Consider the following 16,935-nt stretch of genomic DNA (forward strand, 5'->3'; position numbering starts at 1 on the left):
TAACTGCTTCGTTCTTTTAGGAATTGAGCATTTTATAGTTCAACAATCTGCTTTATTTATTTATTTGTTACATTTGTGTCCCACATTTTCCCACCTATTTGTAGCTTCAATGTGGCTTACATAGTACCGGAGAGGCGTTTGCAGACTCCGCTGTAAACAAATACAGAGTGATATTGTGGTAAGATAAAGTTCATGTGGCACAGCCACATTAGGGAATCGTACAACGGAAGAGTAGACTATTTACCTATTGATCTCAGCTTATCGACACTGTTATGGTCCTCAGCAGTGTATGGCTTTTTCTCCTTAATGTATAAATATTTTCACAAAAGGGGTCAACAAACAGAAAAAAGCAAAATACCATGAGAGTGAAAAAAATATCGACTTGTTAGTGCTTAACATAGTCTACTAAAAAGATAATACAATTCTGTGAGGAATAGTTACCTTTTATTGCTCTTTCCCTTAGCAAACTTTCTTGTAGGGCTGTGGAGTTGGTACAGCAAACCTTCAACTCCAAATCTGACTCCACAGCCCTGGTTTCTTCTGCAGGATTGCATTGGTTAAAAAAAAAAATTGCAAGGTAAAAACGTTGTTAACCTGTAGGAAATCCAGTGCCTTCAATGTGTACCTTATCGTTTTTCCATCTTATTCTTTTTTTCCGTCATAATTCGCTGCAACATCTTGAGTTCATTTATTGAAATATGTGCAACAGATCTCATTTAATGACAACCGACTATGCAAAAGATACACAATTATAGAAAATGCACTGTTACACTTTCTCTAGAGTAACGTAACAAAAGTGTTGGTAGCTATTATCAGTTTACATGACTTGATGGACATATGCCATTCTTTATTCTTACATGATTTTTTTATTTGCTGCATTTGTATCCCACATTTTCCCACCTATTTGCAGGCTCAATGTGGCTTACATTATGTTGCAATGGCATCACCGTTAACAGAGTAGGAGGTTCAACATATAGCTACAATCAATGTGCAAGAATATCAGGTAAATAGGGTAAATAAAATGATAATACATAACATATAAGCAAGAGCAGGATAGGATATAATGTTCAATAATGACAATATGATTGAAATAATCAAATTAGAAGGGATCAATATTAGTTGGTTCTGGTATAGATTAGGAATCAAGTCATTAAGGAGGATTCTTTTTGTAAGTCTCTTTGAACAGGTGCGTCTTCAATAACTTCCGGAAGGTTGTCAAGTCGTGCGTAGTTTTTATAGTATTCGGTAGTTTATTCCGTAATTGTGTTCAGAGGTGTGTGAAGTTAGATGCGTGTATTGATTTGTACTTAAGACCTCTGCAATTGGGGTAGTGGAGGTTTAGGAAAGTGCGTGATGAACTTTTGGTATTTCATGCTGGTAAGTCAATTGGGTCTGACGTGTATGATGGGTCCTCTCCATGAATGATTTTATGAGTTAAGGTGCAGATTTTGAATGCAATTCGATCTTTTAATGGATGCCAATGTCATTTTTCTCTAAGGGGTTTGGCACTCTCATACCTCGCCTTTCCGAATATGAGTCTGGCTGCAGTGTTCTGATAGATCTCGATAGGAGGGTCAATATGCTTTATTTGCAGGGGTAATCCATCTCAGTGCCATGCGTACTCATACAAACTACAGCACCATTTCTAAGTTGGGGAAGTGGCCTCAACGGCGAATTCTTTCACATAACCAACTCAGGTTATGACTTGCTTAGCCTCCTCACTGGTCATGTACCTGCTTTTTAATATTTACAAGCTGTTTTTTATATTTTTACAGGGCTTTTTTTGAGGGGGTACTTGGGGGTACTGAGTAACGCCACCTTTTCCATTGTCTGCTAAAATTGACCCATGGACCCTAAGTTTTAATGAAAGAGCTCAGGCTCTACACACCAATTCTGTCTTGTCATAGATTCTGTGACTGGTTGCAGGGGGCCTGGCTATTATGGGATAGGTCCCTCAGTGATTACCCTACTCCTGAAGGGTGGCCTAGCATTTGAGTTCCGGCACCTTTTTTCCTTGAAAAAACGCACTGTATTTTTAACTCGCTTGTGAATTTTATATAAAATTGTTAAAAAAATCTCTCCGTTTTTAAATTCACATATCTTGAAACTTGTTCCATCTATGTCATAAATAACGCCAAGAATCAACTTACCTGGATTTGAATGTGAAGGACCTGCATTGATATTCAAAAGAGTTTAACTTGGCAGGAGGGGCTTCTGCTCAGTTAAACCCCACTAAGTGAGGCAGCTGTCAGTATTCAATGGCAGTTAACCAATTAATTCCACTAATATCTCTGCTTATCGGTCATCTCCCAATGAGGATATTCAGTCTGCTAACTGGCTAAGATAATTCTTCAGGTTAGGACAGAAAAACAACTGACCTAACTTTATGCATGAGTTAACCAGGCACCAGTCTGAATATCGGCCAGTGCCTGATTAACCTCTGGTTCAGCAAACATGGCTGGATATTCAGTCCTGGGATCCTGCCCCACTTACCACTATGGACTGAAAATCACCCACTAAATAACTAGGTTTCAATGAAAAAAAATACCAATCAAAACAAAACTTCCATTCTAGAAGATCTTTTTACATTGTATTATGACCAGTACAGGTCAGATTTAACCAGAAAGGAGTTAGTTCAGTCCAAAGCAAACTCATTCTATATTCTAGGACAATGGCATGGCTCACTAAAATGAAAAGTCTTCTGGAATTCACTCTGGTACCTTTTTTTTAAAACCCAATTGCTCAGATGAGGCAAGTAGTCAATTCCACATTGATACACACCAGACTTGAACTTCCAAAAAATTTGCTATCAAAGAGATTTCAGTTATGTAAAAAAGCTGCTTAGCTGAAGGGAAATCTCTACCAGCACAGTAAGGTAAGAAAATGTTGAGTGAATTTATGTTACAATTCTGAACTGTACTACATTAAAATCAGAATGAATATGCATTAAAATTGAGAAACAAAATACACTCCAGGAGGAATAGAGTATGTTTATCTTCGATCTAAACAAGTCAGATTCCCACAGCAAGTCAGAATGAATTTCAGTTGGAACTCCAAAGAAAAGGACAGAAGATAGAATGTAAGAATCCAGATTTTGGTGACTTCACTAGAAACCAGAACTAGCTTATCTAGCTAGTTGGTTATCTGAATTCACTTACCTCCTAATTAATTGGCGCATAAGAAGATTACGAAGTCACTTGAAAATCTAGCCACAGTAAAGTTGGACTTCTTTACTTGCTTAATAGTTTAATAACTAGCCCGTTCATCAGTGACTTATTTGCCTGACCGTCTGTATAACTAACTTGTCTTCTTCCAAGGTTTTTTTCTACCTTCTGTACCTAATCTTACACTCTATTCCTGTGGCTCCCTCTCCAGTGATCTCACAGTAGGCATCGTACTTATCCAACTTCATTTGCTGCAGAAACTCTCCCATTTGAATTTGTACTTGAGTGTACCTTAAGAAATCTCTAGGTATTTATTCATGCTTCTTGCCCCTGGATATTAATTACTGCTAATGACCTTCACAATGACCTTACCAAACTGATTTGATCATTTATAATAATATGATATATACTGTTCATTGTGAGTGAAGCATAGTGTTTGAAGAAATGAGGTATAAACCTAGTGAACACAATTCCCTTACCCTACCCACCAGTCACGACATGGTCTTGAGAAACCTTGTAAGTTCTTTTATACTTGTACCAGTATATAAATTTGATTTCAGGTTTCAAAAGGAAAATCAACTAAAGAAAAGTATTCAGATTATCACTTGTTATTTGAGCAGTTTCTTATTCGATGTATACATATCTTAGCAATTGTTCATCAGTGTCCACCACACCCACAAGAATCCCCCCATTGTACATTTGTTTATTAGGATTTATTTACCACCTTTTTGAAAGAATTTACTCAAGGTGGTGTACAGTAAGAATAAATCAAAGATAAGCAATAGATAATTACAGCACTCAAAATATTCAAATAACAATACAAAGTATGGCGTGGAGGGGCATAATCGGGCGCCCAAGTTTTCCAGAGGACGTCCTCGCAGGATGTCCCCGCAAATGGGCAGGGAAACCCGTATTATCGAAACAAGATGAGCGGCCAATTCTCAACATTTAGGTCGACCTTTAGAGATGGTCGTCCCCGATTTTCGGCCATAATGGAAACCAAGGACGTCCATCTCAGAAATGACCAAATTCAAGCCCTTTGGCCGTGGGAGGATCTAGCATTCATAGTGCACTTGCCCCCCTCACATGCCAGGACACCAACTGGGCACCCTAGGGGGCACTGCAGTGGACTTCAGAAAAAGCTCCCAGGTACATAGCTCCCTTGTCTTGTGTGCTGAGCCCCCCAAGCTCCACCCAAACTCCACTCCCCAGAACTGTACACCACTACCATAGCCCTTAGGGATGAAGGGGGGCACCTAGATGTGGGTTTGTGGTGGGTTTTGGAGGGCTCACATTTACCACCACAAGTATAACAGGTAGTGGGGGATGGGCCTGGGGCCGCCTGCCTGAAGTGCACTGCAGTACCCACTAAAACTGCTCCAGGGACCTGCATACTGCTGTCATGGAGCTGGGTATGATATTTGAGGCTGGAAAAAATATTTTTAAAACATTTTTTAGGGTGGGAGGGGGTTAGTGACCACTGGGGGAGTAAGGGGAGGTCATCCGCGATTCCCTCCGTGGTCATTTAGGGCACATTTTTGTGGCTTGGTCGTAAAAAAAAGGACCAAGTAAAGTCGGCCTAATGTTCCTCAGGAACGCCCTTCTTTTTTCCATTATCGGCCGAAGACACCCATGGGTTAAGCACGCCCCAGTCCCGCCTTCGCTATGCTTCCGACACGCCCCCATTAACTTTGGTCATCCCCATGACGGAAAGCAGTTGAGGACGCCCAAAATCGGCTTTCGATTATGCCAATTTGGGCGACCCTGGGAGAAGGACGCCCATCTCCCGATTTGTGTCGAAAAGATGGGTGCCCTTCTCTTTTGAAAATAAGCCTGATAGTATACTACTTACAATGTCAACACAATACATAATAGAACATTTTAATTGATAATGTAGGGTATAAGCAAAGATGGAACATATAGATAGGTAAGAGAGTAAGATGAGTTAGAAAATAAGATGAAAGGTACACATGAGGACAGAGAGATGGTTAAATATTATCTCAGCTAGGGTAGGAGTGGATAAACATGCCCTGCTGCAGTATGTGCAGCCCGTATTAATCCTTGTGTGAGAGAGACTAAGGGAAAGGGAGATAGGACTTGATATACCGCCTTTCTGAGGTTTTTGCAACTATGTTCAAATACTTCAGGTACTTATTTTGTACCAAGCACAATGGAGGGAGAGAGTGGCCTAGTGGTTAGGGTGGTGGACCTTGGTCCTGGGGAACTGAGGAACTGAGTTCAATTCCCACTTCAGGCACAGGCAGCTCCTTGTGACTCTGGGCAAGTCACTTAACCCTCCATTGCCCCATGTACGTGCAGGACGTCAGACTCACAGAAGCAGAAGCCTGCGCCGCCACATTGGTGATCTGCAAGGGCCGACTTCTACATGGAATGTTGCTAGTGGAGGAGTGGCCTAGTGGTTAGGGTGGTGGACTTTGGTCCTGAGGAACTGAGTTCGATTCCCACTTCAGGCACAGGCAGCTCCTTGTGACTCTGGGCAAGTCACTTAACCCTCCATTGCCCCATGTAAGCCGCATTGAGCCTGCCATGAGTGGGAAAGCGCGGGGTACAAATGTAACTAAAATAAATTAAGTGGTTTGCCCAGAGACATAAGGAGATGCTGTGGGAATCGAACTAACAAGTTAGTTATTAAGGAAATTTTGATATTCTTCTTCATATATAGAATTGTTTTATATATTGATTTAACTGATTTTAGATATATTTATTATAAAGGAAGTATTGGAAAATAGAAAGACTAGGAAGAGAGAGGGAGGTATCATGGTGGTGCTCACACATGGCTGCCTCTCCTTCAGCAAAAGCTGACATCAGCCTATTTTCCAGCATGAAAATAGAGAGACTCAGCTGGGCAAGGGAAGCGTGAAAGGGCTGAGAGCATGAGCTCTTTTAAGTTGGTGCTCTGCCTTGTATCTTTCACCTCTGCTCCCCTCCATCCTAATGTTCCCAACAAGTTTCAATCCACTACCCAGACCCCACCCCACTAGACCCACACAACATTACAAGCCCTGCCCCCATTCCAATCACTCATTCCTAGTCCCCTTCCCATTAGGCCTCCTGTGCCTGCTTGATCTTCTTTGGTGGTACCGTAGGTAATTGGGACAAGAGTGAAGCCCCAATTTTTTTTAAATTATGGTACCATGGGTTTCATGGGCAAAGGAGATAGGAAAGCAGTAAACAAAAATGAAATAATAAACAATATCTATTTCACTTTTTTAAAATTTATTTACAAATTTAAACCAAAGCAACATCGTGAAGCAGTTGCCACACATCCATTTCTTTAAAAAAAAACCCTGCCTTTTACCCACTCAGGTTAAAGGGGGCTTCGGCGCACATCAAAAACACTCACTGATGCCACCAGCGCAGGCTCCCTTTTGCTGCTTCTTCGTAAAAGGATTCCCTAAGTGCTTTGAAAATACGCCTTCATGTATATTTGTTGTAAACCACGTAGAGGGGCATAATCGAACTGGGGTGGCCATCTAAAAGGGCGCCCATCTATGGGGCCGTTCCCAGGAAGGGGCAGAGCCAACCATATTGTTGAAACAAGATGGCTGTCCATCTTTCATTTCGATATATGGTCGGGGCCGGCCAAATCTCAACATTTGGGCTGCACTTAGAGATGGCCGGCATTGCTTTTCGCCAATAATGGAAACTAATGGCGGCCATCTCAATCCCAGCCATTTGGTCGTGGGAGGAGCCAGCATTTATAGTGCAGTGGTCCCCCTCACATGCCAGGACACCAACCGGGCACCCTAAGGGGCACTGCAGTGGACTTCACAAATTGATCCCAGGTGCATACCTCCCTTACCTTGTGTGCTGAGCCCCCCAAACTCACTATACACAACTGTACAACACTACCATAGCCCTTAAAAGGTAACGGGGGGCACCTACATGTGCGTACAGTGGGTTTCGGGTGGGTTTTGGAGGGCTCCCATTTACAACCACAAGTGTAACAGGTAGGGGGGGATGGGCCTGGATCCGCCTGCCTGAATTGCACTGCAGAACCCACTAAAACCTGCTTCAGGGACCTGCATAGTGTTGTGATGGAGCTGAGTATGACATTTCAGGCTGGCATAGAAGCTGGCACAAAAATGTTTATATTTTTTTTAGGGTGGGAGGGGGTTGGTGACCACTGGGGGAGTAAGGGGAGGTGATCCCCCATTCCCTCCGGTCAGTGGGGGCACTTTTGTGAGGCTTGGTCCTAAAATAAATGGACCAAGTAAAGCCGGCCAAGTGCTCGTCAGAGCCGGCCTTCTTTTTTCCATTATCGGCCGAGGCCTGCCATCTCTTAACCACGCCCCCGTCCCGCCTTCGGTACACTGCCGACACGCTCCCCTTGAACTTTGGCCGGCCCTGCGACGGAAAGCAGTTGAAGCCGGCCAAAATCGGCTTTCGATTATACCAATTTGGCTGGCCGTAGGAGAAGGCCGGCCATCTCCCGATTTGTGTCAGAAGATGGCCGCCCATCTCCCGATTTGTGTCAGAAGATGGCCGCCCTTCTCCTTCGAAAATAAGCAGGATAGTTAATTAATGTTATATATATATAAGTTTTTAATATAAATGTGTGGTGGACTACAAGGCACCTTAAAGGGAACTTTGATCACAACCTAAAGAGCAACATTTTCTCCAACATTCTTCTTCTTAGGGCTCCTTTAACCTCCTTGCTCCTCAAGCTATAAATAAGAGGATTTAACATTGGGTTAATCAGGCAATAAATCACAGCAAATATTCTCTCATCTGTATATCCTACACTTGGTTGTAAATAGACAAGCATGGTAGTCCCGTAGAATAAAGTAACAGCAGTGAGGTGAGAGGCACAAGTAGAGAAAGCCTTACTTATTCCATCTTTGGAGTTCATTCTCAGTACAGTGGAGATAATGTAAATGTAAGAGGAAAGAATGATCAGGAACGGGATGAGTAGGAAAACCACAGATGCTGCGAATCTGACTATGTCATTAAAATAAGTGTCAGTACAAGACAACTTCAGTACAGGTGAAATATCACAGAAGAAATGATGGATTATGTTAGACTTACAGAAAGGTAAGCTTAATATGAACGTGATCTGCCCAAACTGCAAGACAAGGCACATCATCCAGGACCCCACAGCCAAATAAACACACTTTTTATTGCTCATAAGAGTGGAATAACGTAGGGGGTTACAGATTGCGACATAACGATCATAGGCCATAATACCAAGGAGAACGCCTTCCTCACTGCCGAAAAAAAAAGCAAAATACATTTGGAAGGCACATGGCAGGAATGAGATGCTTCTGTCCTCGACAAAGAAATTTGCCAGTGTTCTGGGGATAGTGACCGTTGTAAAACAGATCTCCAGGAAGGACAAATTCCTGAGGAAGAAATACATGGGCGTATGAAGGACAGGGTCCACCGTGAGGATGGTAAAGACGATCAAGTTTCCCATCACAGCGAGTATGTAGAAGAGAAGTATCAGCACAAAAAGGAATCGTTGCACTTGCAGAGACAAGTCCGAGAATCCTAGGAGGATGAATCCAGTAACCATGGTTTGATTTATCAATACCATTCCTTCGCTGTATAATCTGAGGAAGAAAGAGAGACCCAAGCTTGCTAATACATTTTCTCTGATTGCTAAAGGGTAGGGTTCTAGTAGTCACATTATTCTTCTCTTTGCAGGTTGGGAGAACTTTTAATGTACAGGCATGATCGATAAGTATTCAAGACCACAACTGATTTTGAAAGTCCACACTCACTCAGCCAGTTATACATTAAGGAGTAGATTCTACATTTGGCACCTGAAAAATCAGGACTGAAATTATTTCCACCTAGGCATATACAAAAACCAGTCCTAGATTTAGGCAATGTTTATAGATTACGCTTAGGCTTATTCATAGAATACACCTAGCGACATGGCAGCGCCTAACTGTAGGTGCATCTATTTACGCCAATTAAAATTTGGTGTAAATACTGGCATGACCCGCCTATGGCCACACCCTCTTTTTGGCAGCTCACATTGGAATTTACACGGACGACATTACAGAATATGCTTAGCAGGTAGTGTGCATAAATTCTAATGAATGCCAATTAGTGCTGATTGGCTTATTAACCAATTATGTTAGGCTCATTGTTATGGAATGCGCTTTGGTTTCCGCTCGGAAATCTAGGCGCCATATGTAGAATCCGGGAGTAATCGTAAAAATATTCTTAGATCAATTCTGGAAAGCCAGCCAGTGCAGATAAAAGGGGAAAAAATCCAAATATTCAGCCCCAGTATCCAAATTGTGGCTGGCGCTAAATATCTGGATAGGGTGGCGTACCAAGGGTGGGGCGATGGGGGCGGTCCGCCCCGGGTGCACGCTGCTGGAGGGGTGCAGAGAGCAGCCACATGCCTGTCGGCTCTGCTGGTTCCCTGCTCCCTCTGCCCCGGAACAGGTTACTTCCTGTTCCGGGGCAGAGGGAGCCAGCGGAGCCGAGAGCCGCGCGGCTGCTCCCAGGAGCTAGGAATGCACCCGGGGGGGGGGGGGTGCGCATCGGCGATCCGCCCCGGGTTGCAGCCGACCTAGGATCGTCACTGTAGGGTGTTTAGTGCCTGTGCTACTTGGTGAGCAGCAAAAATGAGCCTTTATCTGTTGACGTTTGTATGTATCACTTCTAAAAAATAACATCTTAACACATTTTATTCTGCCAAAATCCTATTGACTGCTTCATTCTGTTATGAATTGAGTATTTTAAGCTACTTTAGGCTATTCACCTGTTGATTTTCAGCTCAACACTATACTCCTCAACACGAGGAAAGCAAACAGAAAAAAGCAAAATTCCATGAGAGTGAAAAAATATTGAACTGTTAGTGCTTAACACTCTCTATTAAAGAGATAATATAGTTCTGTGAGTTATAGTTACCTGTTACTGCTGAGTCCCTTTGCAAAGTTTCCTCTAGGGCTGTGGAGTCGGTACAGCAAATCTTCAACCGACTCTGACTCCACAGACCTGGTTTCTTCTGCAGGATTGCATTGGTTAAAAAAAACTGCAAGATAAAATGACTGATAACTTGTAGGAAATCCAGTGTCTTCAATGTTTTCTTTACCATTCATCCATCTTATTTTTTTTATTCTATCATAATACACTGCAATATCTTGAGTTCATGTGTTGAAATACGTGCGATATTAGTTCTGATTGAAGTACAACTGATCAAAATATACAGTGTTCACTGTTAACTGGCAGATCAAGGTGGTTTTACAAAGTAAAATGAATAACAGAAAGTTGAAAAAGAACTATAAATTCAAGATAGGAAAGAGTGTACCATTCGCACCAAGAATGATTAATACAAAGATAGGAAGAGAAGGGCAGTGGTCAAAGAAGCAGGATGAGGGCAAAAAGAGGGAGGGGGAATCACAGAATATGCATTATTTCACTTCCCCTAGAATAACACATCAAAATTGGTGGTAGCTTTTATCAGTTGATAAGACTTGATGGACAGATGACTTTCTTTATTCTTAGGGGTCAATATTCAAAAGGTTTTAAGTTGGCATGAGGGGCTCCTGCTGGGTTAAACCCCACTAAGAAAGGTAGTCATCAATATTCAATGGCACTTAACCAATTAGTGCCACTGAATATCTCAACTAACCGGCTAAGAAAATGATTCGAGTTTGGACGGTAAAACAGCTGCCCTGACCTTATGTGTGAGTTATTATTCATGATCATCTGAACTTCAGGAAATCTCTTAAGACCAGTTTATTTGGAAAGGCGTATCCTAAAGGCCCCATCTTACATCCATAACTCCTGGAATATAATTTATTTATGGACCTCATGGACTCTATTACCCTTCCCCTCTTTTCCCTCTCCCCTTTGTAATTACTATCCTTCCCATTCTTCTTATTATACTTCGTTTGTTTGTTTACCGGATTGGCGATTGCCTTTACGGTCTGATGTCAGCCACATTGAGCCTGCCAGTGGGTGGGGAAAATGTGGGGGTATAAATGTTATAAATAATAGCGAACATTATTAGGAGACATTGGAACATCGTTCAAACCTTACCTCAATTTGCGAAATCTGCAGTGAGAATGGCTTATAGCAGAGGAAATAATTTAAAAGAGCTTTTATGCTCGTCAAGATCTAACTCTCAGAGAAATATGACTTTTAATGGACACAGAAAGTGTGGTGATTGTTTGATGTGTTCCATTATGGTTGAGACAAGAGAATTTGTCAATCCCACTACGGGACAAAGATATGCCCTATATACTAATACCACATGTAAATCCATGGGAGTCGTTTATTGTATTCAGTGCCCATGCAGCAAGATCTATGTTGGTCAGACCATTCGACAATTATATGTCCGTCTCATAGAACACAAAAGTGTTATTTCAACAAAGAAGACTACGTCCCCTTTGGCCATACATTGCAATGAATTTTCTCGTAGCTTCAACACGCTCAGATGTCTAGTTTTACAACAAGTTGACTGGCGTTTACAGGGAGAAGAAGCCCGATTATGGCTGTTAAGAAAAGAGCAGCAATGGATTTTTCGACTAAAATCAATGAATCCTGTGGGCTTGAATGGAAAGATTGAATGGATGCATTTTCTTTAATATATAAAGAGATTTTGATTTTTGATTTTCACTCACCAATGGGGGTATGTCCTTTTGCAGCCTGAAGAATTGTGATTGGACACTGATGACAGCGTGTGATGTCACAATTTGCATTTATAGGCCCGCCATGTTCAAACACTCTTGCCCTTCATGCTACCGTCGGCATTTCTGAACGGATTGTAAGCAGAGTTAGAATTAAACAAACTGTTTTTGTAGAAAGTTTACAAGGATTTAAATTTTTTCTCCTCCTTATGCACAGGATTTATGACCGAAGAATTGGGTGATTGCATGGCTGTGGTCCTGAAGCAGCGGAATGTGAAACGGGACCGTTGACCACAGTTAAATCACGGTCTGGGAGGAGAAAGCCTGCAGCCAGCCGAAGTTAAGTTAAAAAGTTTTATACAGTATACTCGGCAGAGCGGCTTTGTTATAGAGCATTTAGAAAAATAACTTTCAAAAAAATGTTTTAAAAAAAGAGGAGGTTTATAGAAACGCCCGTGATGATGAAGCTGTAGCCCTTACCCCATTTTTTATCTGTGGGAGGGGCTTGTTCTTGAGGCGATTTCCTCCTTTAATTGAAGAACTCTGACTTGCACTTTGATAATTGTGTTCTGTATTTATAAGTACAGTGAATGAATGGAACCAGTTTCCTTTTGATATATTTTTAGTATAAATAATAGTTAACCAGGCACCAGTCTGAATATTGGCCAGTGCCTGATTAACCTCTGGTTCAGCAGACGTGCCTGGATATTCAATCCTGGGATCCTGGTAATGCCCCACTGAAAACCACCCCCTAAGTAACTAGGAATCAATGAAAAATAATACCAATTAAAATAAAACTTCCATTCTAGATCTTTTTACATTGTTTTATGACCAATACAGTTCAGATTAAACAATACCCAAGGGGTTACGTTCAATCCACAGTGAACTCAGCCTTTATTCTCTGATCAAATTCTAGGACTGTTGACCTGGCTCACTAAAATGCAAACTCTGCTGGGATTCAATCTGGTTCCTTTTTTTAAAATTGCTGAGATGAGGTAATTAGTTAACTCTACGTTGATAACACACCAGACTTGAAATTCCCCAAAAAATTGTCGTCAAAGAGATTTCAGTCATGTAAAAAAGATGCTTAGCAGAAGGGAAATCTCTACCAGCAGATTAAAAAAAAATGTTGAGAGAATTTATACGACAATTCTGAACTGTGCTACATTAAAATCAGAACGCACATGCATTAGAAATGAGAAACAAAAAAGAAATTACACTCCAAGGAGCAATAGAGTATGTTTACCTTCAATCTAAACAATTCAGATTCCACAGCAAGTCAGAATGAATTTCAGTTGGAACTCCAAAGAAAAGTGCTGAAAGAAAGGATGGAAGAATCCCGATTTTGGTGAGTTCACTAGAAACCAAGACTAGCCCATCTAGCTAGTTGGTTATCGGAATTCACCTACCTCCTAATGAGATGGAGCAAAAGAAGATTATGAAGTAACTTGAAACTCTAGCCACAGTAAAATTCGACTTTCCTACTCACTTAATAGCTTGATTACTAGCCCATTCGCTGACTTATTTGCCTGACCGTCTGTATAACCTTCTTGTCTTCTTCCATGTTTATTTTTTACCTTCTGTACCTGATCCTACACTCTATTCCTGTGGCTCCCTCTCCTGTGATCTCACAATAGGCATCATTCTTATCCAAATTCAGCTGCTTGTGACACTCTCCCATTTGAATTTGTACTTGAGTGTACCTTAAGACATCTCTAGGTATTTGTTTATGCTTCTTGTCCCTGGATATTAATTACTGCTAATGACCTTCACAATGACCTTACCAAACTGACTTGATCATTTATAATAATATGATGTCTACTGTTCATTGTGAGTGATGCATAGTGTTTGAAGAAATGAGGTATAAACCTAGTGAACACAGTTTCCTTACCCTACCCACCAGTCATGACGCGGCCTTGAGGAAATCTTGTAAGTTCTTTCGTACTTGTGCCAGTGTATACACCCCTTCCCGTGCACTCCGCTCCATGGATAAATCCTTCTTATCTGTTCCCTTCTCCACTACTGCCAACTCCAGACTTCGCGCCTTCTGTCTCGCTGCACCCTACGCCTGGAATAAACTTCCTGAGCCCCTACGTCTTGCCCCATCCTTGGCCACCTTTAAATCTAGACTGAAAGCCCACCTCTTTAACATTGCTTTTGACTCGTAACCACTTGTAACCACTCGCCTCCACCTACCCTCCTCTCTTCCTTCCCGTTCACATTAATTGATTTGATTTGCTTACTTTATTTATTTTTTGTCTATTAGACTGTAAGCTCTTTGAGCAGGGACTGTCTTTCTTCTATGTTTGTGCAGCGCTGCGTATGCCTTGTAGCGCTATAGAAATGCTAAATAGTAGTAGTAGTAGTAGTGTATACATTTGATCTCAGGTTTCAAAAGGAAAATCAATTAAGGAAAAGTATGTATACAAATTATCAAATGCTATTTGAGCACTTTCTTATTCAATGTCAACCACACCCACAAGAATCCCCACATTGTACATTTCTTAATTGGTTCTCGAGAACTGTACATTGTAAATCGGTTCTCTGGAAATACTGGCTCCAAAAGTCAAGAATATTAAGGAAATGTGGCTATTCTTCTTCATATATATACATTTGTTTCATATATGGATTTAACTGGTTTTAGGTATATTTTTTAAAGCAGGTATTGGAAAGTACAAGTCTAGGTCTTTTGCAAACTAGAAAAATAGAAAGACTAGGAAGAGGGTGGGAGCTATAATGATGGTGCTCAAGCTTGGCTTGTCCTTCAGCAACAGTTCACACCAGCCTGTTTTACAGCATGAAAATAGAGAGAGAGTCAGCTGGGGAAGGGAAGCATGAAAGGTCTGAGAGCATGAGCTCTTTTAAATTGGTGCTCTGCCTTGTATCTTTCACCTCTGCTCCCCTCCATCCTGGTGTTCCCAACAAGTTTCAATCCACTACCCAGACCCCACCCCACTAGACCCACACAACATTACAAGCCCTGCCCCCATTCCAATCACTCATCCATAGTCCCCTTCACATTAGGCCTCCTGTGCCTGCTTGATCATCTCTGGTGGTACCGTAGATAATTGGGACAAGAGTGAAGCCCCAATTTTTTTTTTAATTATGGCACCATGGGTTTCATTGGCAAAGGAGATAGGAAAACAGTAAACAAAATGAAATAATAAACAATATCTATTCACTCTTTTTTTAATTCATTTTAGAAAATGAAACCAAGGCAACATTGTTAATATCATTCATATTTTAAAAGGAAATGGACAAACCAGAAGGAATCAGCAACGCAGACAGAGTCACTAAAAGCAAGTGTGGTGTGGAACAAAGGAGATGGAGGATCTGATTGGAGGAAGTGTAGTTTATTCAAGGACCCAACAGGGCTTGCGCTTTGACAAGGTGCCTGCCTCTGGGTCTAAAGCATACACATAGCAAGCATATGAATTTTAATAACCCATGTCAGGTCCTTGAATAAACTATGCTTCCTCCAATCAGCGCCTCCGTCTCCTCTGATCCATCCATGGCCCACTACACTTTGTCTCTTCCTTTTTGCTATTCATATTTTGAATAAAAGCACATCCCTTTTTAATGGCACACCCAGCTCTGTCCCGTATACTTGAAGAGTTAACCCCCATGTGGAAGAAGGAGTCCAAGGTTGAACTCATTTGTAACTTTTATGGGCCAAACAAGGAAGAACAAGAAGTGACCAGGGCCCAAGAACCACCAGGGACATTTTTGCAAAGGGCTGGAGAATTCTAGTAGAACTTCCAGGACCTTCAGTGGATTACAACTTCAGTTTAATCTTGCATAGCACAAATTCCAAAGTGCTCAAATTAAACACTAGTATCTCATTTCAAACATTCTTTAAAGAGACAAGTCATTGAGTGTATTAAATGAATAAATAACACATACAAATTACATGCAAGGAATCATAAAAACAATAAAGTAAATCATAAAGTAAAACAAAGGAATAGGGAAAATAATATTTAAAAGACTGGGTTTCAGTTGACGTTGGAAGGACACATAATTGAGCTCTTTCCATTCGCTCAACACAAAGTATCATAACCTGCAAAGATATTGCATTTTCCCCCACAGTTTCCTCCTCAAGGACCCCTTCACATCTTTGCTTCTTAGGCTGTAGATCAGTGGATTTAATGGTGGGATAACAAAGCAATAAAAAATGGCAAAATTTCTATCATCTGCAGTGCTTTTAGCTGGTTGCAAGTATGTAAGCAAAACAGTCCCATAGAACAAGGTAACAGCAGTGAGGTGAGAGGCACAGGTTGAGAAAGCCTTGTTTCGTCCTTCTTTGGAATTCATCCTCAGCACAGTCAGGATAATGTGAATGTAAGAGCAAAGAATGACCAAAAATGGTACAAATATAAAAATCACGGTGGATGTCTGCTGTACTATGTGATTTAAATAAGTGTCGGAACAAGACAACTTCAATACAGCTGGAATATCGCAGAAGAAGTGGTGGATTACCTTAGACCTACAGAAAGGCAAACTGAATATGAATGTTATCTGTCCTAACTGCAAGCCAATGGACATAATCCAAGAACCAACAGCCATGTAAACACATCTTTTATTGCTCATAACAGTGGAGTAACGCAAGGGATTACAGATGGCAACATAACGATCACAGGCCATAATACACAGAAGCACACATTCCTCAGTGCCAAATAGACAGAAGAAATACATTTGCAAGGCGCATCCCAAGAATGAGATGCTTCTGTCCTCGGCCAAGAGGTTCTCCAGTGTCTTGGGCATCGTAACTGTTGTGAAACAGATCTCCAAGAAGGACAAATTCCTGAGGAAGAAGTACATGGGGGTATGAAGTTTAGGGTCCACTGTGAGGATGGTAAAGACGAGCAGGTTTCCCATCACAGCAAGAATATAGAAGAGAATGAACACAATAAAAAGGTATCGCTGTACCTGTAGAGAGAAGTCCGAGAACCCCAGGAGCTTGAATCCAGTAATAAGTGTTTCATTTTCTGGCACCATTCTTTCTCTGTATTACCTGAAATGGATAAAGAGACCACAGTTTTTAAAACATGTTAAACATGCTATTGGGTAGGATTCTAGTAGTCATATTATTCTTGGATTCTTTGCAGGTTGTGAAAATGTTTTTTATAACCAATGCAAATACGATTGTAATGAAACTC

General features: G+C 41.3%; 2 protein-coding genes across 2 annotated transcripts; both read right to left on the reverse strand.

Annotated features, from left to right (window-relative positions):
• Positions 1-7,779: 7,779 nt before the first annotated feature.
• Positions 7,780-8,721, reverse strand: LOC115458386 (olfactory receptor 10A7-like). Its single transcript, XM_030188308.1, has one exon. It carries the CDS (start codon positions 8,719-8,721, stop codon positions 7,780-7,782), a length of 942 nt encoding a protein of 313 aa, XP_030044168.1.
• Positions 8,722-15,829: 7,108 nt separating this feature from the next.
• On the reverse strand, positions 15,830-16,774 carry LOC115457189 (olfactory receptor 10A7-like). The gene has a single exon (XM_030186614.1). The coding sequence runs from the start codon at positions 16,772-16,774 to the stop codon at positions 15,830-15,832; it is 945 nt and encodes a 314-aa protein (XP_030042474.1).
• Positions 16,775-16,935: the final 161 nt, after the last annotated feature.

Source organism: Microcaecilia unicolor, chromosome 14 (assembly GCF_901765095.1).
Source record: "Microcaecilia unicolor chromosome 14, aMicUni1.1, whole genome shotgun sequence".
Lineage (NCBI taxonomy): Eukaryota > Metazoa > Chordata > Amphibia > Gymnophiona > Siphonopidae > Microcaecilia > Microcaecilia unicolor.

What these genes read in the sequence shown, in the direction of transcription:
- LOC115458386 (XM_030188308.1), bottom strand. Translation starts at nt 8,721, where the DNA reads ATGGTATTGATAAATCAAACCATGGTTACTGGATTCATCCTCCTAGGA.
- LOC115457189 (XM_030186614.1), bottom strand. Translation starts at nt 16,774, where the DNA reads ATGGTGCCAGAAAATGAAACACTTATTACTGGATTCAAGCTCCTGGGG.